The sequence below is a fragment of the Pan troglodytes genome, chromosome 2, assembly GCF_028858775.2.
Source record: "Pan troglodytes isolate AG18354 chromosome 2, NHGRI_mPanTro3-v2.0_pri, whole genome shotgun sequence".
Taxonomy (NCBI): domain Eukaryota; kingdom Metazoa; phylum Chordata; class Mammalia; order Primates; family Hominidae; genus Pan; species Pan troglodytes.
The window spans coordinates 53,825,327-53,849,995 of NC_086015.1; the positions used below are offsets into that span (position 1 = coordinate 53,825,327).

Below are 24,669 nucleotides of genomic sequence, written 5' to 3' on the forward strand. Positions count from 1 at the left end.
TAATCCCAGCACTTTGGGAGGCTGAAGGGGGAGGATGGCTTGGACCCAGGAATTCAAGACCAGCCTGGTCAACATAGAGAGATCCCATCTCTACAAAAAAATTAAAAATTAGCCAGGCATGGTGGTCCATGCCTGTAGTCCCACCTACTTGGGATTCTGAGTAGGAGGATCGATTGAGCCTGGGAGGTCAAGGCTACAGTGAGCCACAATCACACCGTTGCACCCCAGCCTGGGCAGCAAAGCCAGACAGCCAGACCCTATCTCCTCTCTCTCTCTCTCTCTCTCTCTCTCTCTCTCTCTCCCCCTCTCCCCCTCTCCCCCTCTCTCTCTCTCTCTCCTTCACACACATACACACACACACACACACACACACACACACACACACACACAAGCAGCATTGTTCTCTCTCTTCTGGATAGGAAAAGGAAGCAGGTGGCCCTGAGGAGACATGCTGATTGGAGGCCCCTCAGTCACTGACAAGGATGATAGCATATTACTTCTATAGAGCATCAGTCACACTGTCAGTCTGAGCATCATACAATACCTTCTTAAAAGAAAAATAAAGCCAGGTGCAGTGGTGCGCCCATCGTCCCAGCTACCCAGGAGGCTGAGATGAGAGGCTCTCTTGAAGCCAGGAGTTAGAGGCTATAGTGTGCTATGATAACACCTATGGATAGCCTCTGCATTCCAACCTGGGCACCATAGTGAGACCCTGTCTTAAAAAAAAAAAAAACCCTGAAAGAGAAAAGGAAAACCTTACTGCTCCCTAGAGTCTGCTCACAAGGTAGGGAGTTGTCCAAGTGAGAACAAGGAGGCACAGATTTCAGAGCTTCTCCCACACGTTGGCTACAAGGCTAGAACTTTTCTTTTTGTAATTTTGTTTATTATGAATCAACTTGAAAATACAGCCCATGATGGTGTGAAAAAGAAATTCCACACATAGTAAGACAGCTACTTGGCCTCAGAGCCAGCGCCGGGCTCCTGTGTGTGTGTTAAACAGGTAGTCTCTTCCTGTACCTAAAACTGGTAGGAGAGAGAGGAGAGCAGGGGGTGCTGCTGGCCCCAGAAGAACTGCCTCCCTCCCCCTTACTTAAGGGTAGGAGATTATTCCTCCAGGACCCTCAGTGTGACATCCCACCTTCGCTGGAATCTAACCTGTCCCCTCCCTCCCTTCTCAGCAAATTCTCTCAACTCTGACTCAAATGCACAGGAAGCCTCCTTGATTCTCCAACACTGGACACCAGCTTCCCTAAGGCAATACCAGATTACTCTCCCATAAATCACTGGTGACACTGGACTATCTGGGGGCCTCTCCCCTCACCATCATCCCTCCTCCCGTTGTGGGCAGAGACCAGACCAGATATGAGTCATCTCCTGACCCCCTAGACGTTTGGCAAAGGATGGATGAAGAGTGAGTGGGGATGAGAGCAGACCCCATTCAGGAAAAAAGCAGATAGATGGTGGGTTCCTGGGAGTAGGAGGAGATATTGAGATGGGGTAAAGAGAGGAGGAGATACTCAGATGGGGTGAGGGCCCAGGCAGAGAATAGTTTAGGAAGAGGGGGACTCACGGGAGTCCTTTGCTCTGCCATCAAAATGCTGCTGAGGGAAGAAAAAAAAAGGTGCAATGAATTGAACCCTGCCCACAGGGGAGCAGATGAAGGCCTGCCCCTAGGGGGCCAGAACCCCACCTGCCTCCTCCATTCTGATGGTGCTAGTGTGGGCATTTCCACAAGGATACCCATTCATGGGAAAAGGGGCATGGGAAAAAAGGCTTGGAGGGGGCAGGGGAGTACTCTGAAGCACCCTTGGTGCCCACTACTTGAGATGGTGAGCTGACATACCAGATTCATGACACTGCTGGGTGCCTGGGACATCTCCATCTTCGGTGCCTCCATGAAACCCTCGATGGATCCCTCAGTTCCCTGGATGCTGGGGCAAAGTACAAGCAAGAGTACAGGGCAAGGCTCTGGGCCCCAACCTGAGTTTAAGAGATGGGCTCCCAGGCATAGAAGTATGCAAAGGAGACTGACCTGTTTAGCAGCAAAGCCTGGGCTGGTTTGCTGGGTGCTTGCAGCAGCTGGGCCAACCTAAAATGCCAGGAGGAGTAACGAAGCAGTGAGGGCAGCAGGCCTACTGGCTCCAGGAACCAGCACCATTCACCCATTCCTTTATATTGGGAACAACCAATGTCTGTATGCAGTGCCCACATTGTTACATCCCCTTTCCCTGGGCTCAGTCCTATGTCCACAAGGAACTTCAGAGTCTACAGGAGCAGGAAAGCTTTCCAGTGGAGGGCAGAAGTCAGGAATAGGGGTAAATGCCCAATGTATGACAGACTCACAGTTTCAAGCCCTGAGCTTATCTACCCTCCTCCCATTCCAAGACTGGATTCTGCCGGTGATGGAAGTTGCTTCCTCCCAGTGTCTCTCTGACCCTAATCTAAAGACCTCTGGAGGGAGAGTAGCCCTCCTCAATATCAGTTCGTCACCCACCTACTTGGGCATTGTCATCTAATCTTGGGTGAAACCACCCATCACAACTGGGGTCCATAGGTGGGTTGGGGGCAAGTAGGGAGCACAAGGATAGGATCCCTACCCCTGGAGGAGCCTGCCAAGAAGCCAGCCTAGGGCCAAGAGGAGAAGAGCACCAGTTGCTGTCAACACCACCACAAACCAGGGCTGTGGCTGCCAGAAAGCCTCTGTGTCTGTCACGAGCATGGGTGTCATCGTTGAGGGTACCTGAAAAGGAGGCCACAGCCTCACCACTGCCTTGCCAAAATGCCCTGACCATCCAGCCTTCCAACCCCTCCCTGGGCTAAGCCACCCCACACCCATGATTTGCTCTTCAACACTGCTGGGCTCTCCGCACTCTGCGCTTCCCTCTGAACTGCCTTCCCCATAGTTCCACCTGAAAAACTGGGTCTCCTCACTCTCCAAGGTCCACCCTTCCCACCCTGCTGAGGGCCCAAAGAGCCTCCTCACTATGGTTCTGTGGGTGCTGGTGGCCACTGTGCTGGCCCTCCGGGGAACTAGATGCACAATAATGGTGGCTGTGGTGCTGAGGTGAGGGGTGGAGGGGCCTGCATCGGCCACACAGATCAGTAGCTCATAGGTACGGGGCTGCTCTGGCCAGAACGGCCCCAACACAAGGTCACTGTGCACCAGGATGGCCCCTTGCAGGATGAATCGGTTCTGGCTATTCCCTGAAAGCAGAATGACAGGAGGAAGAGACCATTGCTGGCCTTGGCCTGCCCCTCACTCACAACCTGGTGGTGCCCATGTACCCTACCTCCCACGATGCTATAGGAGTAGGTCAGGCGCTGTGGTTCCTGAGGGATCCGGCATGACACCTTGGTCACCTCCACGCTACGGCCCAGAGGAGCATAGATGGTGAGTTCCTGAAATGGGGGCTCACACTCGGGGGCATGGTCGTTCACATCCTGCAGAAAGGAACCAGGTTAGGAGTGGGTGGAACCCACTCCCTAAACCTCTGAGCCAGCCCCTCAACTTCTTCTCACCACAGCCGTAGCCTAGGCATCAAGTGATCAAGGCATCACACAACAGGCTCCAGAGCTTTCAATTAGGCCCCACTCTTCTCCAGCCAACTCGTGGAAGAAACCAAGGCACAGAGTGGAAAAGCAGAATACCACAGGGCAATCTGAACTCCTGTCTTTCCAAGTATTTATTTCCAAAGCCTTAGGACACAATTACCTCAACCTCGATGGTAATGGTACAGGAGCCTGAGCGGTGATGGTTGGGGTTCTGGTCTTGGCCATGGTCAATCACAAGGACAGTGAGCCTGTACAGCCTCTGCTGCTCATAGTCCAAAGGTCCCAGGAGGTGAACTTCCCCTAGAGGGGGAGACCACAGCTTCAGCCTGCAGGGCCAACTCTGGCTCCCCGTTTCCATCTCAGCCCTGGGGTGGATGTACCGCTGAGACGGTCCACAGCAAAGGTGGTAGGACCACCAGGGGTGTAGTACTCAATGTTGTCATGAGGGTAATCCATATCCGTGCCCACCACGGAGCCCAGTAGAGTGTGGGGCGCCGCATCCTCCTGAACCCGGAACGTGCGAGGGGCACAGGCTGGGGAGAACTCGTTGATGGGTGTCACCATCACCAGTACCGGCACCTCAGCTGGAAGTCATTTGGCAGTCAAGGAGCTGGCCTGGGGTAACTATCCCTGAACTGGGGGTCTGAGGAGGGAGACAGGGCCCTGCCCTGGGGGTCTAAAGAGTGAGAGGGTCTGCTGGGCATGGTGGCTCACGCCTGTAATCCCAGCACTTTGGGAGGCTGAGGCGGGCAGATCACGAGGTCAGGAGATCGAGACTATCCTGGCTAACACAGTGAAACCCCGTCTCTACTGAAAATACAAAAAATTAGCCGGGCGTGGTGGCCGGCACCTGTAGTCCCAGCTACTCTGGAGGCTGAGGCAGGAGAATGGCGTGAACCCGGGAGGCGGAGCTTGCAGTGAGTCAGGATCGTGCCACTGCACTCCAGCCTGGGTGACAGAGCGAGACTCCATCTCAAAAAAAAAAAAGAGAGTGAGAGGGTCTAAAGGGAGGGCAGAAGCCTTCCCCTGCTGGGGGTCTAAGAGATATATCTTCAGGGTCTGAAATGGTGACAACCCTGCCCTACTGGATTCTGAAGGAGGAGAGATGACCCTGTCCTGAGCATGGGAAGCGGGAGGACAGAACAGCCTTGTCCTGGGTGTCCAGGCCGGGTGTGGTCACTCACTGGTCATCTGGGGCTGGCCACCATCAAGCACCAGGATGGAGGCTGCATGCTGGAAGCAGGCTCCAGGAGTGTCACAGTCCAGTGTGGCATTCACCTAGCCAAAGGGGCTAGAAAGTGAGGTCCAGCCAGGGCCTGAGAGAGCCCTGAGCCACACGGGGCTGCTGTAGGCCAGGGCATCCGCAAATATCTTGCCTGGATCCTGTTTTCCAGACTGCAACACAGGTTGGCTCGACAGCCATCCCTCCACCCCCACTCCCATGGTCTCAGAGACCCTTGGCCCACCCACCCCTTCCCACTGCAAGCACCCTGCAAGTGGGTCTGGGAGCTGGGGCTGGGCACCTCAAGGACTCTGTCATAAAGGCAGAGGCTGGCAGGGTTGGAAGAGCTGCGGAACCACAGCTTGTAGTCCAGGGTGGCACCAACAGAGTCCGGATCTTCGCAAGTGAGAGTATTCAGCACGGTGCCCACAGGTGCAGTCTCCGGGATTTGGGACCTGAGAGTATGCAGTGGCAGCAACGCAGGAGTCTGGCAGTACCCTGAGTCATGGCTCTGACCCCAGCAGCCCAAGTATGGTTCCCGTGTACTCACACCAGAAGCGCTGGGAGGCAGCGTGGAGGCCAGAGGTTGACCAGCTGCACATTCATGGTGAGATTGAGCTTGGCACTGGCCCACGGCCGGCCCTGCTCAAAGGCCTTCACCTGCAGCCTGGAGACCGCGGTGCCTGAGGTGCGAGCTAACTCTAGGGGCGTGGTGGTCCGGACCACACCGTCTGCTGCATGGGGTGAGACAACACAGAGGTCAGGGGTCAGGGAACACAGAGATCAGCCCCGCTCCCAGCTCAGTCCCACTCCCGCCAGCCCACCAGATCCATAGGCAAAGGAGGCCGCTGAGCCTGGCCCTCCTGCTGCCTTCTCCAAGACCAGGCCCCCAAACAGGAAGGTGAAGAGGTACTATGGGTCACCTCTGGACCAGCCACAGAGGCATCCCAGTACCTGCCCCCACCCCCCAACACCTCTCACCACGACCAATGGCGAAGAGTGGGCTGGGCACCGGAGACAGGATTTCATAGTGCAGGTCGACACCCCGGGCCTGGACCTGAACCACCTCACTACCGGGGGCCAGGTTCTCAGGGATGGTGATATTCTGAGCCTGCTCGCTGGACCAAAAGGGGGGCACTGGTTCCTGCCCATTCCTGCTCAACCTGTGGGTCCACAGCTTCCTTCCCTGGGCCCCCTCCTGTCAGGGCTGGGACTCAGCTCCAGCAGCCTCACCCTACCTGATTCCCTGGGGCTAGGCCCTTCCTCCCTCACTGTTCCAGGGTAGGGGAGCCTTACAGGAAGGAGACCTGGCTGGAGGGAACAGGCAAAACCTTCACTATCACCATCCCTTGGCAGCTTTGCCTTTGTCCAAAGGACACTGAGATTTGCAGCTGGAAGACCTGTGGTGCACCCAGAACAGAAAAGGAGCCAGATTGTGTGTGTCCACCTCTTTGTCTATGCCCAGTCCTCCCCTTAAATAGGCAACCTCACTTAGGATCTCCAAAAGGATCTTCAACTTCCACTCTTCCCCATGATCCCCATGACCTGTCACTCTGCTGACAAGTATTCCTTTAAGCCCCATACCTTTGGGCCATCAATTATTCCATTAGGATACAAACAGCCCAAGAGTGATATCTGAATCATTGACAATGTGAATTATCATCTTAGAATTGCTGAAAGCCACCTCCAGACTGCACTGACCATTTTACTCAGAACTTTTTTTTTTTTTTGCCCATGTTGGAGCACAGTGGTATGATCTTGGCTCACTGCAACCTCTCCACCCCCTGGGTTCAAGCAATTCTCCTGCCTCAGCCTCCCGAGTAGCTGGGATTACAGGCATGCGCCACCATGCTCAGCTAATTTTTGTATTTTTAGTAGAGACGGGGTTTCTCCATGTTGGCCAGGCTGGTCTTGAACCCCTGAATTCAGGTGACAACGCCCACCTTGGCCTCCCAAAGTGCTAGGATTATGTGGGTGGGCCACTGTGCCTGGCCATTACCCAGGACTTTCTCTTACTGTGTGATTGCCCTAAACACTTTTCTTTCTATTAGAGGGCTTGTGAATTCCCAGAGAGAGGGATTCCTCTTCTTTCTAGAACTCCAGAGCCCAGCACAGAACCAAGCTAAGGGGGGAGGACAGACAGCATGCAGCAGCAGGTCCAGGTCTGAGAGAGTCAGTATTAGTCAAGGAGGCCAAGGAGGCCAAGAATAAACAAATTTCTAAAAGGTAGGCACTCTACCCAATCCATAAACACCCTCAGATTCCAGGTCATGCTCACCTTTTGAGCCTGGCCTAGGAGGCCCTGGGATGGTGCCTGCAGCCAACCTTGCTCATTGATGGAGAAAGGTCCAGGGAAGTGTGGCAGGTCCTGGGCACTGATAATGCTCATCTGACAGAACAGAGATGCTGGCAACCACATTCAGCCCCCAGTGCCCTGAGCACCCCCATCGACAACCCAGCAGCAACCCTCCAGCAACCCAGCAGGCACCTGCCTACACCCAATTTATTTTCCTTCCTTCCTTCTTTCCTTTCTTTCCTTCTCTCTCCTTCCTTCCTTTCTCTCTTTCTTTCCTTCTCTCTTCCTCCCTCCCTCCCTTCCTTCCTTCCTTCTTTCTTTTTTTTGAGACAGAGTCTCTCTCTGTCGCCCAGGCTGGAGTGCAGTGGCGTGATCTCAGCTCACTGCAACCTCCACTTCCTGGGTTCAAGCGATTCTCCGGCCTCAACCTCCTGAATAGCTGGGATTACATGCCTGTGCCACCACACCCGGCTAATTTCCTTCCCTCCCTTCCCTTTCCTTCTTTGCTTCCTTCCTTCCTTCCTTTCTGTTTCTGACAAAGTTTCACTCTTGTTGCCCAGGCTGGAGTGCAATGGCGCAATCTTGGCTCACTGCAGCCTCCACCTCCTGGGTTCAAGTGATTCTTCAGTCTCAGCCTCCCGAATAGCTGAGATTACAGGTGCCCGCCACCACGCCTGGCTAATTTTGGCATTTGTAGTAGAGATAGGGTTTCGCCATGTTGGCCAGGCTGGTCACGAACTCCTGACCTCCAGTGATCCACCCGCCTCGGCCTCCCAAAATGCGGGATTACAGGTGTGAGCCACTGTGCCCAGCCTGACACCCAGTTTTCTCATGCTTCACCACTGACCCTTATCCCAGCCTGGGCTTCCTGACTTCTAGCCCAAGCCCTGGCCGCAGTCCTCAATCCTTTTTGCTTTTAAGCCAGTTACTGTTTTTAAATACTTTTTTTTTTTTTTTTTTTTGAGACAGAGTCTTGTTCTGTCACCCAGCCTGGAGCAGTGGCACAATCTTGGCTCACTGCAACCTCCACCTCCTGGGTTCAAGCGATGCTCCTGCCTCAGCTTCCCAAGTAGCTGGGATTACAGGCACACGCCACCACGCCTGGCTAATTTTTGTATTTTTAGTAGAGACAGAGTCTCATCATGATGGCCAGGCTAGTCTCGAACTCCTGAGGCCACCTGCCTCAGCCCCCTCAAAGTGCTAGGATTACAGGTGTGAGCCACCGTGCCTGGCCATTACTTACATGTTTTTTTTTTTTTGATTACAGAAATGATACAGAATTGTCATAAAGAACTGAGAACACATAGCAGATCTTGAAAGAACTCAGCCCCTGGTTGGGAGCGGTGGCTCATGCCTGTAATCCCAGCACTTTGGGAGGCCGAGGTGGGGAGATCACGAGGTCAGGAGATCGAGACCATCCTGGCTAACACGGTGAAACCCCGTCTCCACTACAAAATACCAAAAAATTAGCCGGGCGTGGTGGCGGGTGCCTGTAGTCCCAGCTACTCGGGAGGCTGAGGCAGGAGAATGGCATGAACCTGGGAGGTGGAGCTTGCAGTGAGCCGAGATTGCGCCACTGCACTCCAGCCTGGACGACAGAGCAAGACTCCGTCTCAAAAAAAAAAAAAAAAAAGAACTCAGCCCCTGAGATGTCCTGTGGGAACAGCCATGGTCACTGGGGAGTGAGCAGCCCTCAGCAGCTCTCTCCAAGAACATACATCATGTAGAGGCTCATCTATGCCTCTGCTGCAAGGTTCCTCTTCAGGCTGTGCCTGGCCAGGTGGGGGTTAATTTATTATCTCCATCCCCCCACCCCCATCCTGTCACCCACCGTCCCATGTTCTGGGCTTACCTGCGCTCCGTGGAGTTCTAGGCCTGGGAGGAGCAGAGTGTACAGCCGAGCCCCAGGTGTGACTGTCTCTGGCACCTGAATCATTTCCCCAGCTGGCCAGAGTGGAGGTCAGGGAGGATCTGTTCAGGCCATGCCTGCCCCCACCCTGCCGGCTGCCCCTGGCCTCACCTGGGCTGGCAAATTGACCAGCACACTGGATATGGCTAAGGTCCCGCTGCACATCCACAGAGAGTGAGCCCTCCATCACATGGTTGCCACATGTGAACTTCAGCTGCAGCTTGTAGTGGTTCACCATCAGGGCATCCAACCGAGCAGAGCTGCTCAAGGTCAACTGGGGTGGGTGGACAGTGCCATGTGGGGCTTGGAAATTTTAGGTCTGCCCTTGTGCCCCCACAGTCCCCAGCTGTACACATGACCGTACCTTGCCCACATAGGTCCCTTGCCACCTGGCCAAGCTGGGTGGGTTGAAGAAGGTGGTGGGTGGCTGGACATTGAGCAACTCCAGGGTGGGTGTGGGCATGTAGGAGGAGCAGTTGAAGGATAAAAACTGAAGGATTGTGCCAGGCCCCTGGCTCTCAGAGACATTTATAAAGCAGGGCAGGCTGCAGAGGTCTGTGAAGAGCAGAGAATTCAGGCTGGAGGCCCCCAGGCTGATGGAACCACACATACTAGCATAGTCCTATCCTTTTGCCACAGGGCCTGGCCATGCCATGGGGCCAAGCAGCTAAGGCCTTTCCTTGTATCCAGCATCCAGCATTTCACAGATGGGGAGTGAGAACTTGACTGAGGAAGTGGCCAAGAGAAGGGGTGAGGGCCAGGGGTTCAGATTCTTACACTTCCCTACCTCTCCCCCAATCCCTGTCCTCCATGGTAGCTTATCTGGGAAGGGTCAGGACTCCAAGGGAAAACTACGGTTCCCCCACCCACCACCTCCTCACCAGAGACCACCGGAGCAAAGAGGAACACGAGGAGCCTGAGCAGCACCATGATGACCTGAAGACACAGACAGCAGAGGAGGCTTCAGAAAGCTAGGCTGTTTGTCTGACTCACCCTGTTGCCAGGTCAGTTGCTCAAACATAGCTGGGCAGACGGGACTCCTGGGCCTCCCAGATTCTATCCCCACCCATCCCTGGTGACTGAGTTCTAGACCTCTGGCAGGCTTCCAGAGGCTCAGAATATCCCATTTTCCATTGCCCCCATTCATTACAACTCTGAGGGCATGGAAGGGGAGGAGGATTAAGGTTCAGATGAGGAAACTGGTCATGCAATCCGTGGAGATAGAGCAAGCACAGCACCCAGGAAAATTTGGCCCAGGACCTGCTACCCCACAGAGTCTCAACTCCAGCTGGACCCCCTCCATTAGAACATTATCTGCCTATAAAAAATGAGCCCAATCGTCAACAAAATCTCTCAAAACTTGCTGGGTGTGGCGGCTTACATCTGTAATCCCAGCACTTTGGGAGGCTGAGGTGGGAGGATCGCTTGAGCTCAGGAGTTCAATATCAGCCTGGGCAACAAAGTGAGACCCCATCTCTACAAAAAATTAGTTGGGTGTGGTGATCCAGGCCTGTAGTCCCAGCTACTCTGGAGGCTGAGGTAGGAGGATTGCTTGAACCCCAAGAGATCGAGGCTGCAGTGAGTCATGATTGTGCCACTGTACTCCAACCTGAGTGACAGAGCAAGACCCTGTCTCAAAAAAAAAAGAAAAAAGAAAAAAAAAAGTTGTCTACATCCAACAAGCAAAAGGAATCCTTTATGATAGAAATACAAATACTGGTTACCGTTGGGAATATCAATTGGATAGGGCACCAGGTGGCATCCAGGACTTGCTGAGGATGTTCTATATCTGGGTGGCAGCTGCACAAGTGTCTACAGATTTTAACATTTACTGGGCTGTAACTTTGAGATCTGTCTATTTATTGTATTTATATGTCAGTTTTTTTAAGTTTTCTGGCCAGGCACGGTGGCTTATGCCTGTATGGGAGGCTGAGGCAGGAGGATCGTTTGAGATCAGGAGTTCGAGACCAGCCTGGACAACATGGTGAAACCCTGTCTCTACAAAAAAAAAAAAAAAAAAAAAAAAAAAAAATTAGCTGAGTGTGGTGGCACATGCCTGTAGTCCCAGTTACTTGAGAGGCTGAGACAGGAGGGTCACTTGAGCCCCAGAGATCGAGGCTGCAGTGAGCCAAGATCATGCCACTGCACTCCAGCCTGGGTGACAGAGTGAGGCCCTGTCTCAAAAAAAAAAAAAAACGGTTGTCTTTATTTGCCATCTCCAGTTCTTCAGTCCTCACTCTCTTCTCCACACACTCTAATCAGGCTTGTCCCTCTCTACACAAAACTGCCCTTTGTCAGGGTTCCCAATGACCTATGCACTGCCGAATCCAGTGGTTTGTTCTTCACCCTCACTGCCTAGGCAGCATTCAATGCTTGCTCCCCTTGGGTCCTGAGTCCCCACATTCTCAGATTTCTCCTGGCTGTTCCTGCTCAGCTTCTTTGATAGTTCTGCTTCATATCTCCCCTACCTCCACCTCATGGAATGTCCCAGGGCACAGTCCCGATTGCTGTCTCCCTCTGACTACACTCATTTCCTCCCACCCCACCTTATCCAGGCCTATGGCCTTACATACCATCCATTTACTCACTATGCCTCCCAGATCCAAGGCTCCAGTGCTGATCTCTCTCCTGAAGTCCAGAGTCATACACCTAGCAGCTGACTCTGCAACTCCTCTTGGATGTCTAACAGGCATCTCAAGGGTTACGTGTCCATAAATGATCATTGGATTTTCCTCTCCAAACCCACTCTTCTCCAGTCTTTCCCAGATCAGTTTATGGCAATTTCATCCAACCAGCTGTTAATGCCAGAAATGTAGGAGTCATGCTTGATGCCTCTTTTCCTGCCCACATCCATGCATCAGCAAGACTTGATTTTAGTTCCAAAACATACCCCAAAGTGACCCCCTTCAGTGCACCTGCCCTGCCCAGGCCTAGGCCCTCCCCTTCGTTGCCTGGATGAAGGCAGGGACTTCCACTCTTATTGCAGAATCCTTTTCTGAAAGCAGCTGGGATTATCAAAACAAGGGCTAGCCCAGGTCATTCCTGCTCAAAGGCCCCCATTGCTCCTCATCACACCAAGAACAAAACCCAGATTCTGCTCTAAGGCCGTTAGAGCCTGGTTTTGCTGACCTTTCCCCTCCTGCCACCACCACCAATCACAGACACCTGGGCCTTCTTTATGTTTGGCCCTGTCCAGCTCCTGTCCCTCGGGGTCTTTTCCCTGGCTGCTCCTTCTGCCTAGAATGTTCTTCTTCTCCTTCTTCTCCTTCTCCTTCTTCTCCTTCTCCTCCTCCTCCTTCTTCCTTTCTTTTTTTTTTTGAGACGGAGTCTCACTCTGTCGCCCAGGCTGGAGTGCAGTGGCGCGATCTCCGCTCACTGCAAGCTCCGCCTCCCGGGTTCACGCCATTCTCCTGCCTCAGCCTCCGGAGTAGCTGGGACTACAGGCGCCCGCCACCACGCCCGGCTAATTTTTTTGTATTTTTAGTAGAGACGGGGTTTCACCATGTTAGCCAGGATGGTCTCGATCTCCCGACCTCGTGATCCGCCCGCCTCGGCCTCCCAAACTGCTGGGATTACAGGCGTGAGCCACCGCGCCCGGCCAGAATGCCCCTCTTCTTGATTGCATCCTGATGTCACCTCCTGTGAGACTGACTTTCCCCAAGCTAGCCCACGGCCCTCATTCCCTGGTATTTTCCTGTTGCTAGTATGTCCAGTCTGTCTGCAGCTACACTACCCTTGAGCCTAGCCTGTGTTGATAGAGCAGCCTCAGCACCGACCCTCAGTCTGCACCTGGTACCGGCAGAGGGAATGCCGACGGTCGCGCGTCGCCACTGGACTCGCGACTAGCCAAGCACTCCCCACTAGAGGGCAGTCCCGTCTAGCTCGGTTGGGACGCGGCTGAGGCCCCGCCGGTGCGCTGCCACAAAGTCCCGCCCTCTCTTGAGTCCTCAGACGGGCTGAACCCCACTTCCATCCCGTTCAGGGAGTGCCAAGGCCAGCCTCATGAATGGGTCCCGTGGGTCAGGCCCCGAGGGTCCACAACCTCTCTGGGTCCGACCATCCGGGGTGCTCTGCCTATGTGCGGGCGCAGCACGGCGCCCCGTGGGAGGGACCGCTATTTCACCATTGAACAAACGGGGAGGATGAGGCCCCCGCACGGAGGCGACCTGTCCTGCGTCACGCAGCAAACGCAGGGTCCACTCAACAGTCTGGGGGCTCGGGGGTCCCCGTACCGACCCTGTCCGGCTTCAAGTTATGACCCCGCCCTTCCCACCCAGAACCGCGGCGGAGTCGGGAGGGACGCCGGATTTTAGCCCCGCCCCCTTTGGCCGCGGGGCCGGGGCGGGGCAAGGCTGCCAGATGTCGGGGCGGCGGCGGCGGGAGCTACGGAGAGCGAGGAGTAGCGCAGGCAGGCGGAGGCTGAGGGCGCCGCTGGCCGGCCCTCCCAGCCCTCTCCGCGCGGCTCCGCCGGGGTTCCAAGAGGAGCCAGTAGGTTCGGTGGGGGCCCTGGCATGGACATGCACAGCGCTCGGCTTGACAGCTTCCTTAGCCAGCTCCGCTGGGAACTGGTGAGGCTCGGGAGCGGGTGTGGTTAGTGAGGACGCGTGCGGGATGCCAGGCTGCCGCCCGGCCGGAACAACAGACGGGTGCGGGGTGGCTCCAGCGTGCCGGTCCGAGGCGGGGTGGGGGCGGCGTGGCGCATATGGCTCAGATGGCCCGCGTCGGGTTTCGGACGGTTGGGAACTGAGCTGAGCATCAGATAACAGCATCCAGCTGGCCGTGCTGCTGGAACGGCGCGGGAGGAGAGAGTGGAAGGGGGACTTCTTTGGGGGCGGGGCATGGGGCGGCAAGGGACTAACGAGGTGCTGGCGCTGCTGTGAACGCCCCCTACTTCAGGCTGGCCTATGCCTCCCTTCTCTACCCCTCACCTAGCAAGCGCTCTTTCTGTGAAAGACGCTTTGGGCTTTGGGAGCTGAATCCCCCAATAGGCACGGGATGCCCCTCCAGTCCTGGGCAGGACCTACTTCCCCGTTCAGGCCCGCAACCCTGCCTGCCTGCCCGCCCGCCCTGGTGGCGGGTGCCGACTTGCCCGGCCCTGCATGCTGCAGCCTGCCAGACTGCCACCAGGTCGGTGGATGAGAACCACACCAGCTTCGAGTGCCAGCACCCCTATGCCTGCCCTGTGCTCACTAACACCCTGCTGCCCAGGCCAGCAGGCCTATCTAACCTTCCTGGACCCTCTGTTCTCTGGGCTGGCCTGGTGACAAGTGATACCTCTCCGACTTCTGCCCTCTCTTCCCCTCAGTTGTGTGGTCGGGACACAGGCTCACCCTCAATGCCTGGTCCCCTGAAGCCAACCTCCCAAACTGGCCCAGATGTGCAGCCCAGCCACCAGCTTAGGGCCTCGGGTGCCTTGGAAGAGGACTCAGTCTGCTGTGTGGAGGAGGAGGAAGAGGAGGAGGAGGAAGCAGTGGTGACAGAAGACAGGGATGCAGCCTTGGGAGGCCCCAGGGAGCATGCCCTGGACTGGGACTCTGGCTTCTCGGAGGTGTCAGGCAGCACATGGCGAGAGGAAGAACTGCCTGTATCCCAGCGCCCAGCACCCTCAGCACAGCCCCTTCGTAGGCAGCGCCTCTCAGTCAGTGGCCTCCCCATGCCCAGCAGGGCCCCTGTAGCCAGTGTACCACCTGTCCACCGTCCACGGCCCAAGTCCACCCCAGACGCCTGCCTGGAGCACTGGCAGGGACTGGAAGCAGAGGACTGGACAGCAGCCCTACTGAACAGGGGTCGCAGTCGCCAGCCCCTGGTACTAGGGGACAATTGCTTTGCTGACTTGGTGCACAACTGGATGGAGCTGCCTGAGACAGGGAGTGAAGGGGGTGACGGAGGTGGGCACCGTGCCCGTGCTCGGCCCCCTCAGTTCCTGCTTGGCCTCTCTGAGCAGCTTCGGCGCCGGCTGGCCAGGGCTCGGCGGACAGCTATGGCAGGAAAGCGGCTGTCATGCCCACCTCGCCCAGAACCTGAACTGCCTGCGGATGTCTCACGCTTTGCAGCTCTCATGAGCTGTCGTAGCCGCCAGCCCATCATCTGCAATGATGTCAGCTACCTCTGACCCTGCCCTCCAGCCTGGGACAATAAAAGCCTTTTTTCTAGACTGTCCTGGCTCCATACCCCTGAGGCACTAAGAGGCAGCCCCAGCCCTGTGAGGCACTGCCCAGGCAGACAAATCTTCTGAAGAGCTTTTTTTCTCTGTGTGAAGGTCCCTGTCATGCCCATGTCACACCCGTGTGCATTAGTGCACTGTTTTCTATCGTCCGTCCTCTCCGCAATGCCTTCCTTTAACAATCATTTATTGAGTGCCTACTGTGGGCTTACGGTGCAGGGCTTGGGATCCGGGGCTCCATTGAGCTAGGTGACAGGGTGGCTGCCTTGTCACAGCTCATAGTGCAGAGGTGGGAAGGCAGTGTCCTCCTTGTCACCCTCACAGCTCAGCTCTAGCACCAACACCCGCTGCCCAGGAGCAGGTACCTGGCCTGTCAGCTGCTGAACCAGTTCTGTCACCCTGGTGGGGGTGGGGTTTAGGGGAGATTGGAGAGGTGAGCCGTGGCAAGCAGAAGGCAGCCTGGCATGGACTAGAGAGGGTGCTGGCAGGCCGTCAGGAGCCCAAGCCAGGAGCAGGAGCTGCTCAAGACAGGAAGCATCTGAAACTATTTTAGGAGCAGCTGATGAGGCAAGCAGGAGGCAGGAAGCTATGGGTCCCTTGGGAGTGGGCTGTGAAAGGGGGGCTGTGCAGCATGTGGGGAGCCCGTGGGGCTGGCCAAATAGGCAGCTCCTGAAGACTCCTCCTCAGGCTCTCGGCCCTCACCCCACCTCCAGCCTGTTTGCTGGCTCCATTTGGGGAAAGAATGCTTGGGAAGGTGTGAGGGGCCCAGAATGGGGCTGGGAAGACAAAAGGCAGTGTGGTCCCTAGCCCCAGCCTCCAGGGACTGGTGGGGCCTGTCTAAAGCCCCAAGTGGGCTCACCTGAGGGGCAGGTGCTGGGCCTGCTTTTCAGGTGACCATCCAGCCGAATAGAGCAGGGCTGAGCCGTGCAGCAGGATCCTCACCCTCAACCCGTGCTGCTCCTAGAAGAGAAAGGTCAGACACCAGCTGGGCCGGGCTGGGCTGAGCCTGGGGGTTGGGGTAGCAACAGGACACACCTGAAGATGAGCCAGCAGCGACTCCAGGGTCCTCTCAGGCTGCCCAGCTGGTACCTTCAGACGGTCCCAAGAGGTCCACTTCAGGTGATGGAACTGGGATGAGGTAGAGGAGGAGTCAGAGACTTCTTACCTCCCCCCAACCCCCATCCCAGTTACCAGCAGCCTTTCCTAGGGGAAGAGCTGGACTAGCAGGAAACAGGAGCCAGGGGGTGGGGGGCGGGGGGGAGGTGGGATCTGGGCCCAGAGTCTCAGCCCCCTCCCCGTCCAGGCCGGGGCCAGCACAGGAAATGGGGCTATGGGGCCCGCACAGGGAAACAGACAATCCATCACATGGGCCAGTTGTGAGAGTGGGGGATGAGGGGGTGGTGCTTCCTGAGGAAACCCAGAGCAGGGCCCCTGCAGCCTCTGATAAAGCTGCTTGTTCCTCAAAGACAAGGCTGGGAGCTGGGGTGCACATCCTGTCCCCCAATCTTGTATGTACTGCCAGTGCCTTGGGCTACTCATTGGGACACAGGGGCAAAGGGCACAGTGACCACCAGGGCCCCACTGTCCCAGAGACCCCAGCAGGGATACAATGCATAGAGGCTTCCTCCTCCTGTCCCCTCTTTCCTTCCAAGAGTCTTGGGGTTCTGGGACCTAGAGCTAAGGACAGAAGGATGGCTGGCAGGTATCTAGAGACCAGGACAGGGGGTGCTTATCAGCTCCTGAGAAAACACACTGGGGTCAAGCTGAGACTAGGCTAGAGGTGAGATGGGGGCTTCTCCTTCACCCGCTTCACTCTGTGGACAAAGGCAGCCTGTATGCTGGTTAGAGGCAGGGTGCCTCACAAAGGGGCTCTGTGTGCTAGTCCAGAGGGACCCCAGGCTGCTCAGCAGAAACCCAGTGCTGGCCCATGACCTCTGCCCTCTCCCCTCATGAGGGCATTCCTTCTACCCTCATCCTTGCCCCAAGGAAATGCCAACTGCAGAGCCTGGGCACAAGGCTGGAGGCATTCACAGCGCTGCAGTCACAGGAACACAAATGCCCACAAGCCCAGGAACACACACGTGTGCCCACATGCATCTCCATGCATGCCCACATTGAGGACACAGGAAGATGGGAGCCCTGCACTCCCATCTGATGCACAGATGTGCAAACTTGCTCCTTCCATACCCACACTCCGGGGATGCCCAGACCCCAGTTGCACTCACAACTGTGACACAAATACACTCAGGGCTGCAGACCCCACACCTCTAGTGGCAAGCCTATTACCTTTTAACTCAGCTTGTAGGAGGTAGGCCAGGGCCCCCGTACCATGCAGGGGGAAGCTAGACTCTTTCTGGGGCTGATGCCCTGGTCCCCTCCCCACTACCTACCCCTCAGGGGTACTCCAAGGAAGGAGGGGACTGCGGGGGATGTCTGGCTCCACTAATGAGTTAAAGCTGCAGCTCCCCCAGATCCTGGGCTTTGGAGGATTGGGGGTGGGGATGGCTGACGGCTGCTTCCTGTGTCTGACAGGTCCCAGCCTGGCTTCATAGCAGGAAGAGGGCTGGAGGGAGTCTTCAGGACTTCTGCACAGTCTGAGTTTCAGTGAGAGCCGGCAGCTAGATTGGGGCCTGTATGGGCAGGTGCAGGGGAAACCCAGGCCTAGTAGGGCTAAGGGTGGGGTATCATGGGCTCACCGTCTGGATGGCTGGGGCAAAAGGCATATAGCGGATGAGGTAGTTTTCAGCCAGATGTAGGTAGCTGTGGCGAAAGGCACTACGAGGCCGTGGCCCACCCACCACCTTATACAGCTCCAGGCCCAACAGGCCTGCCACAGCTGCTGTAGTGGTGGCAATGGCTGGGATAATCTGGCCCACAATTCGCTTGCTCTGCCAAGGACAAGAGATTTGGTCTGGGCCCAAGGCGTAGGGCCAGAGTTTGCCCTCCACCTCCAGGCCCAAGCCTCAAGGGGTGGGGTTACCTGGGCACGGTTGACCGGTGGAATCCCGTAGTTCTGACATCTCAGGCTAGCTGCCGCTACCACAAAGTCCACGTGGAAGTTGCTGTCATCATCCTGTAAGGCCCAAGTCAAAGTAGTGTTAACACTGCAGCTGTGCCCCTCACCATGGCCCACTGCGTGTCACTGCACAAGTCTCCACACAGTTCTGTCGGGGGGTTGCCCCACATCTCCTCTTGATCAGACAGGCTGAGGTTCAGGGAATGTGAGCTGCTTCCAGGGTCTTGCTGGGAGAATTCAGGCCAAGGGGCTCCAAAACTACCTTATTAGCTCCTGACCTTTCTCCACAAACTCCCCAGCCCCACTCCTCACTGCCACTTGGGCACCCACCTTCTCAAACATCAGAGGCTTCAGGGGAGGGCCCACACTCCAGACTTCCAGGGCTTTGTTCAGTTCCTTCTGCTGCTCAGGGCCTGTCAGGGGAGGGGATGTTGAGGCAGTCCTTAGCCCCTGTCTCCTGCACTCTTCTTGGAGCCCTGTGCCTATTCTTGGTCTTTGCCAAGCCTGTCACTTACTATTCCCTGATCAAATCAAGAAGCCCCCTTAATTAATGCTACAATCTCCCCTCTAGAAGCCCCAGTCTTCACCCATGTGTGCTCATGACCTCTGTGACCCTGTCCTCACCTGCAGGCCATAGCTAGACACTCCCCAGGAACCAATGGACTTTATTTATTTACTTATTTATTTTGCCAAGAATCTGCCACAAGAACTGGGATGTGGGGTAGGCAGCAGGGAGAAGACCTACTGAGGGACCAGAGGATAAGCCTGAAACTATGGAGGAGTGAGGTTAGGAGGCCTGAGAGGTAGCAAATTGGCTGTAGATCCCCTAGGCCCTATCTTCCTTCTGCAGCACAGGCTGAGGACAGGACAGGTTCAGGCCTTTGAAAGACAGCATGAGGGGCCGGGGCCAGGAGCCTCACCAAACTCAGCAGAAGCTGAAGCCAGCTCTAGATTACTAGCAAAGATGGGGGCCATCTGTTGGGGGTCAGGCTGTGGCAGCAGCTTCAGCAGCTTCCTGAGTGCAGTCCAGTCCTGTGAGCCAGGCAGCCCATGCATCTGGGCATACAGGTTGGCAGCTGCCAGTACGTAGAGGAGGTGTGTGTCCTGCAGCCAGACCAAGAGCAGGAACAGAGGCATGGGTGCGAGTGAGCACCCATGTATGGGTGCATGGGGTGGGGGTCACTGTCCATTTGTGGATCTGTTTGAGTGCCTGCCTTTGCCTCACATGTAGACACCCATATATGCACAAGCATGGCTCTCTCTGGGCATCTGTGCATCTCTGCAGAATGCAGAAATGCCTACCTCTGCTCTGAGGGGCCACATCTCTATCTTGGAGCTCCCTACAGAATCCCACTCACTTGGTTGGTGTCAAACTCCAAGGGCTGGGGACACTGTTTGGGACCTGACCAGAAGGGAGTTCCATCCTCAAGCACCTAGGTAGGTAAGTAGAAGCTGCTGGGCTCAGTCTGGTCCCCCTGAGCCCCCAGCGTCCCAACCCCTAGCCACACACTTTATTAGGTGGGAAGTGCCTCAGCAGCTGTTTGATGCCATAATGAAAGCAGAGTTTCCAGTGGCCAAGAGCCCACGCCACACAGTCTTGCCAGTTCTGTGGACGCACTCTCAGGACCCCAAGCACTGGCTTCAGTAAGGTGAGTGTCTGTGGCTCATCCATGTCTGCCAGGGAAGTGTGTGCCCTGCAGAGAGAGGAGGAAGTGTGAGACTGAGTCCTGCAGACTCATGCTTGGAGCCCTGGACTCCCATCTGCCTCTGTTGGTGGCCTTACTGTTGGTGGTGGTTGATGGTCTCTGCAGACAGTCGGAAGAGTTCTTCAAACTCATGCCGGGCCCACTGTGGAGGAGGGAGGAAGAATGAGGTGTCAGGTGGAGAACAGGTCTGCAGCTGAGGGCTGAGCTGGGTGGGGTGGGAGTCTCCAGGGTGCTTCCTACCTGCAGGGTGTGCTCGGCTGTGCTAGGGAAGTACCGCACGGTACAGACAGGGTAGGGGGCATCCTCAGAAGCTGCAGCTGAGGCAGGGGCTCTGTAGGCCTCAGTCACATGTGGCATGAATACTGTAGCACTGCCCCAGGTGCCCAATGTGCCTGCCTCCAGCAGTGGCTTCAGATAGTGGGTGCAACGAGCAGCCACATAGCGCCCTGGCAAGGGAGCAGTGGGTCAGAAGTGGGACTGGCACAGCTGTGGGCAAGGGACTGACCTCCGAAGTCAAGCACTCACGGGCCTGGAAACTGTCCAGGGCAGCAGCCACACCATCCACACGGGAGAAAAAGTTATCCCCATAGATGTGCTCTGTGGTGGGATCCAGTGGGTAGGTGAGCGGGATCACCTGTAAGTCTGGGTTCAGGCCCCGGGCAGCTGCTGCAGCCACCTCTGCCTTGGGTCTCTGGGAAGAAGGCAGGAAGATGTTGGGTGGGAAGCTGTATGGGAGGACGGTCTGGGATGCAGGAGTGTGGAGAGGGGTCAGCACTCACACCAACGTCCTGGGACCTGAAGAGGAACTGACGGCTGAGATTGGAGCGCTCTATGTGGTCCATGTCAACAACAGTCAAGCCCCCGCTGTTCCCGGCCCCCAGTCCCACTAGGGCAAAGATTTTGAGCAGCTCACAACCAATGGCACCAGCGCCCACCTGTTGGCAGGAACAGCCTTAGCCAGAGGGGCTGGGCTGGCTCTCCCAAAGGCACCCCCAGTGTCACCCCACAGCTCACCAGGAGGTAGTGCTGGCGTCTCAGTTTCTCCTGAAAACCAGCCCCAAACACTGCAATTTGCCCATCATAGCGGCTGCCTCTCTAGGGGACAGAGACAGGGGTCAGTGATGGCTACTGGCCTGCATCTCCTTCTTATACTGAGTTTTCTGAATCAGGACCTGGAGGGCATTCCTCATGCTTCTCCCCTAGTCCTGATTTTGGACAAGGCTTGCACCCCTATCCCAGGCTCTCACCGGGGCACAGTCCTCAGGACTGGGAAGGAGCTCCCCATCTTCCGGAAGACAATCGAGGGCATCAAAGTAAAGCCACTGGTCCAGAGGCATGAACTTCCTGGAGATTGCCTAGGGGCAGCACTTCAGGCTGGGCACTCCTGCCACCTCCTGACCCCCCTCAGATCCTGGCTGGAGGCTTCACCCAGGTTGGTGAAGGCTCCAGGGCTGCTCTCTAGCGCTGGGTGCCCTCTGACACACACACTGATCTCCACATCTTCCCAGTACCCCCCACACCTATGCCTCTGCCCACCTTCAGCACTTCCTGGGCAGCTACTGCACCCAGCATGGCCACCATAGGGCTCAAGACACCTGCACTGCTTAGGGCGACTGTCCGCACTAGGGCCTCATCCAGTGGCTCTTCCAGTGGCTCTTCCTCTGTCCGCTTCAGTGGTTCCAGGTCCCGGGCCAGGCCCACCACGGTCTCTGCATCAACCTGTTGGTAGGACTCTGTGGGCATAGTAGCCCCAGCCTGAGCTCTACTCCTGACTCAAATCCTTCCAGCCACCCTCCATCTACCCTGTTCCACAGAAGAGGAAGCAGAAGCCTGGGTGGGAAGGCCTGGCCCTGCTGCCAGCCTGCACAGCACCACCAGAGGATGCCCAGTACCAGACAGCAGTCCAGGAGGCTTCACTAATGTGAGTGCAGCTTCCAGCACAGATCTGAGGGGTCAGGGTGTAGCAGGAGTCCCCAGGATGTGTGCCTGGCATTTCCATGGAACCAGTCTCTACTCTAAAGGCTGCAGTGTTGGGAGATCAAACTTGGATTTGTGAATGGTCATTGTTGCCTCTGGCAGGTGGGACCCCAATAAATGACAGAGGCTGGGGGTGGGAGCAACAGGACTACTCACAGGATCCCAGGGCTGGGGTGGCCGGCCATGGAGGTGCTGGAACTTGTGCAGTGCACAGAAGGCCTGATGCAGGCAGTGGGCATGGTGAACTTCCTGGGAGCTCTGGGCCACCACATGGGGCTGGAGCAGGGCTGTGTCCAGGGACTTCTGCAAGGGCACCTGGCTCAGGGTCTAGTCCAGAATGCTATGGGCCCCTCAAGGCGACCAAGCTCCCCTACCTCAGATGCACTTGCACTCACATGTCTCACAGTCTTGGGTCTCTTGACTTCAGTGATAGCCCCACCACGCAAGTACCGAGAGAAAGTTGTTGTGTCTCCAATCTCCAGGGACCCATCCTCTGAGGGAGTTCCAGTCTAGTCAGTAATGATCCTTGAGCCTGAGTAGTTCCCACACCCCATCCTATCTTGCATCTGTGTCCCAGACCTTGCTGCACCTTGTAGAAGGTGGAGGGAGAAAAACCCATCCCAAGGGCCAGGCTGTGCTCACTTCCAGTGGAGGCTTGGGCCCTGCGCCTGGAATTGGAATGGGATTGGCTTACCCCGCACGTGGATAGACCGGGGATCACAGTCATTGAGCTCAACCATTCCCTCAATTCCCGAGAAAGTCACCAAGTCTCCATCACGGAAGTAGTGGGTATTGGCCCCTTTCCTCAGAGTGAGAATGCCAGGGGAGCCCTGGGTAGGAGGAGGCTTGGCTCAGGGTTGCCTGGACCTGCCTTCCACAGGCCCTGGCAGCCTCTCCTTGGTCAGCAGGTGAATGCCTACAGCTTAGCACCCACCTGGGAGATGTGCTGGATGGCAGCTGTCAGGGGTTCTGCCTCTGTGGGGTCCTGCACAGTGAAGTCCTCACCAAAGTCACAGAACAACTGCCTGAGATGGGGTGGTAGGGGTCACTGAGGCGGCTTACAGATTGTACTTAAGGATAGGGGATACTAGGGCAGGGCCAGAGGGCCAGAATTGGGAAAGGAATGCAAGGAGAGGCTTGGGAACTAGAATTTGAGAGGGTTACTGGAGCAGGTCTGGAGGCTAGGTTGGAGGAACCAGAGGGCAGGACTGGGGACCAGAATCAGAAAGGCATGCTGGGATAGACCTGAGGCTGGTTGGAGGGGCACTGGAGCAAGCCTGGAGCTGAGGACAGCATGAGGCCAGTTGCTGGCTGTAATATGGTAGGCTGGGCAGGCAGTCTTACTCACCCCACGAGGCCCCGGGTGTCAGCCGCCAGAAAGCAAACTCCATGCTTATGACACAAGGTACCCACCTTCAGCTGCTCCTCCAGCTTTGCAGCAGTCAGCACCACCACCTGGGTGGACACAGTGATCAGCAAGGCCAAAACCATTGCCCAGCCCTTCCTGCTCTTGAGGGCTGCAGGCCTGAGCTGACCTGGAAGTCCAACAGCAGGTCCTCAGTGATGTCACCCGTGTGCACGACGACCTGGACAGCTCTGTTGAGCTGAGCCAAGAGCTCTTGAGAGGCCTCGGCTCTGCTCCTTTCCAAGTCCTGCTCTGAGAGGAGAAACTAGGGAGAGAGCCAGTGCAGCCTGAGCAAAGACACTCGTCTTGGGCCGTGCCCCCACCTTGGTCTGGCAGCCCATAGCCCCCCAGGACACTTACCTGGGCAGCCAGGTCGGACCAGCAGGTGGGGTGGGGATCATGCAGAGTGAGGCTGCCCACACCCATCAGAACCAAGTTCTTGGCCACCTCGGCCCCCAGGCCCTGCAGGCCTGACACCAGGACCCTGGCTCCCTGAATCCTCTGCATGGCAGGTGAGCCCAGCACATACCTGTGGATGGGAAGCAGAAGGCAAGCAGTTGTAGATCAAGGTCTGAAGACCATCCCACTCTCCACCCCCAACCTCGGGCCTCACAGCTGTCTTGAATACAGCTCCTCATCCAGTAGCTTCGAAGCGTCCAGGGCATCCATCCTCAAACCTGGGGCTGAACAGTAGGCTGCAGCGCTCAGAGATAGGGTCTTTGTTTAGGTGGCGGTGACAGTAGGGGCCAGTGCCCTGCTGTAGCCAGTGCAAACAGGAACCAAGGCCAAGCGAATAAGGGACGCTGCTGGTCACAGCTCTCTTCCTGGCTCCTCTGGAGAAAAGAAAAGTGAAAGTTAAACTATGCTCTGAGCTGGCTCCTGATCCTGCCTCCAGACGCCAGCCCCAGACAGGCCATTCAGGGTCTAAAACCTGGGATGAGTTCCAGGACTCCCAAGAGGTGATCAGTCTCTGGGGTGGGAGGCATGGGGCAGCCACATTCACACATGTTCTTATTTTCCTTTTAGACTTTTATTTTGAAATAATTATAGACTCATAAGAAGTTGCAAAAAAAATAGTGCAGAGAGGTCCTGTGTCTCCTTTTGCCTTCTTAGGAACCTGGGGCCAGTTCTCTGGGAGATGGACCACTGTTTGTCACGAAACTACGTAATAGCCAAACCAAGTGCTGTCTTAAGTTCTTTTTTGTTGTTGTTGTTAATTTAGGTGAAATTCATGTAACATAAAGTTAACAATTTTAAAGTGTACAATTCAGTGGCATTTAGTGCATCCACAGTGTTGTTCAACCATCACGTCTATCTAGTTCCAAAATATTTCATCACCCACAACGAACATACCAAACACATTCAATAATTACCATACATGTGGCCGGGCGTGGTGGCTCACACCTGTAATCCTAGCACTTTG

General features: G+C 56.1%; 3 protein-coding genes across 12 annotated transcripts; 1 reads left to right on the forward strand and 2 right to left on the reverse strand.

Moving 5' to 3' along the window:
• Positions 1-861: 861 nt before the first annotated feature.
• CDHR4 (cadherin related family member 4) lies at positions 862-11,702 on the reverse strand. 6 transcript variants are annotated; one of them, XM_063805797.1, is made up of 20 exons: positions 11,568-11,702; positions 9,861-9,915; positions 9,344-9,534; positions 9,091-9,253; positions 8,923-9,014; positions 7,053-7,163; positions 6,071-6,174; positions 5,756-5,892; positions 5,325-5,508; positions 5,076-5,229; positions 4,737-4,830; positions 3,933-4,136; positions 3,713-3,852; positions 3,291-3,441; positions 2,984-3,204; positions 2,598-2,740; positions 2,033-2,089; positions 1,844-1,931; positions 1,571-1,598; positions 862-1,023 (listed from the first exon to the last, which is right to left on the reverse strand). In XM_063805797.1, exons 1-20 carry the CDS (start codon positions 11,700-11,702, stop codon positions 962-964), a joined length of 2,514 nt encoding a protein of 837 aa, XP_063661867.1. In that variant the 3' UTR covers positions 862-961. The 6 variants fall into 6 exon arrangements, 4 of the variants coding, with proteins under 4 accessions (XP_063661867.1, XP_063661865.1, XP_009443785.4 ...); XM_063805795.1 differs by having other exon boundaries at positions 1,571-1,601; XM_009445510.5 differs by having other exon boundaries at positions 11,553-11,702.
• UBA7 (ubiquitin like modifier activating enzyme 7) lies at positions 11,655-24,103 on the reverse strand. 5 transcript variants are annotated; one of them, XM_063805783.1, is made up of 24 exons: positions 23,860-24,103; positions 23,607-23,775; positions 23,377-23,511; positions 23,190-23,296; positions 22,776-22,866; positions 22,536-22,671; positions 22,237-22,334; positions 21,998-22,144; positions 21,401-21,583; positions 21,112-21,219; positions 20,879-20,959; positions 20,644-20,799; positions 20,390-20,555; positions 20,105-20,310; positions 19,942-20,006; positions 19,669-19,852; positions 19,517-19,591; positions 19,079-19,262; positions 18,489-18,571; positions 18,123-18,215; positions 17,839-18,030; positions 16,178-16,270; positions 16,002-16,102; positions 11,655-11,774 (listed from the first exon to the last, which is right to left on the reverse strand). In XM_063805783.1, the coding sequence occupies exons 1-24, from the start codon at positions 23,913-23,915 to the stop codon at positions 11,747-11,749; spliced, it is 2,937 nt and encodes a 978-aa protein (XP_063661853.1). In that variant the 5' UTR covers positions 23,916-24,103; the 3' UTR covers positions 11,655-11,746. The 5 variants fall into 5 exon arrangements, 4 of the variants coding, with proteins under 4 accessions (XP_063661853.1, XP_016796602.2, XP_016796603.2 ...); XR_010155199.1 differs by lacking the exon at positions 11,655-11,774 and adding an exon at positions 15,313-15,541 and having other exon boundaries at positions 17,839-18,053; XM_016941113.4 differs by lacking the exon at positions 11,655-11,774 and adding an exon at positions 15,313-15,541.
• On the forward strand, positions 13,320-15,134 carry INKA1 (inka box actin regulator 1). The gene is made up of 2 exons (XM_001166131.8): positions 13,320-13,547; positions 14,285-15,134. The coding sequence occupies exons 1-2, from the start codon at positions 13,491-13,493 to the stop codon at positions 15,089-15,091; spliced, it is 864 nt and encodes a 287-aa protein (XP_001166131.1). The 5' UTR covers positions 13,320-13,490; the 3' UTR covers positions 15,092-15,134.
• Positions 24,104-24,669: the final 566 nt, after the last annotated feature.

Coding starts and splice junctions, on each gene's coding strand:
- INKA1 (XM_001166131.8), top strand. CDS start 13,491: ATGGACATGCACAGCGCTCGGCTTGACAGCTTCCTTAGCCAGCTCCGC. Junction 13,548..14,284: donor GCCAGCTCCGCTGGGAACTG/GTGAGGCTCGGG, acceptor TCTTCCCCTCAG/TTGTGTGGTCGGGACACAGG.
- UBA7 (XM_016941113.4), bottom strand. CDS start 23,915: ATGGATGCCCTGGACGCTTCGAAGCTACTGGATGAGGAGCTGTATTCA. Junction 23,776..23,859: donor GAGCTGTATTCAAGACAGCT/GTGAGGCCCGAG, acceptor TCCCATCCACAG/GTATGTGCTGGGCTCACCTG. Junction 21,220..21,400: donor CTGCCCAGGAAGTGCTGAAG/GTGGGCAGAGGC, acceptor TGCTGCCCCTAG/GCAATCTCCAGGAAGTTCAT.
- CDHR4 (XM_063805796.1), bottom strand. CDS start 11,702: ATGATCATTTATGGACACGTAACCCTTGAGATGCCTGTTAGACATCCA. Junction 3,853..3,932: donor TGCTGTGGACCGTCTCAGCG/GTACATCCACCC, acceptor CTCCCCCTCTAG/GGGAAGTTCACCTCCTGGGA. Junction 3,205..3,290: donor CTCCTATAGCATCGTGGGAG/GTAGGGTACATG, acceptor TTCTGCTTTCAG/GGAATAGCCAGAACCGATTC.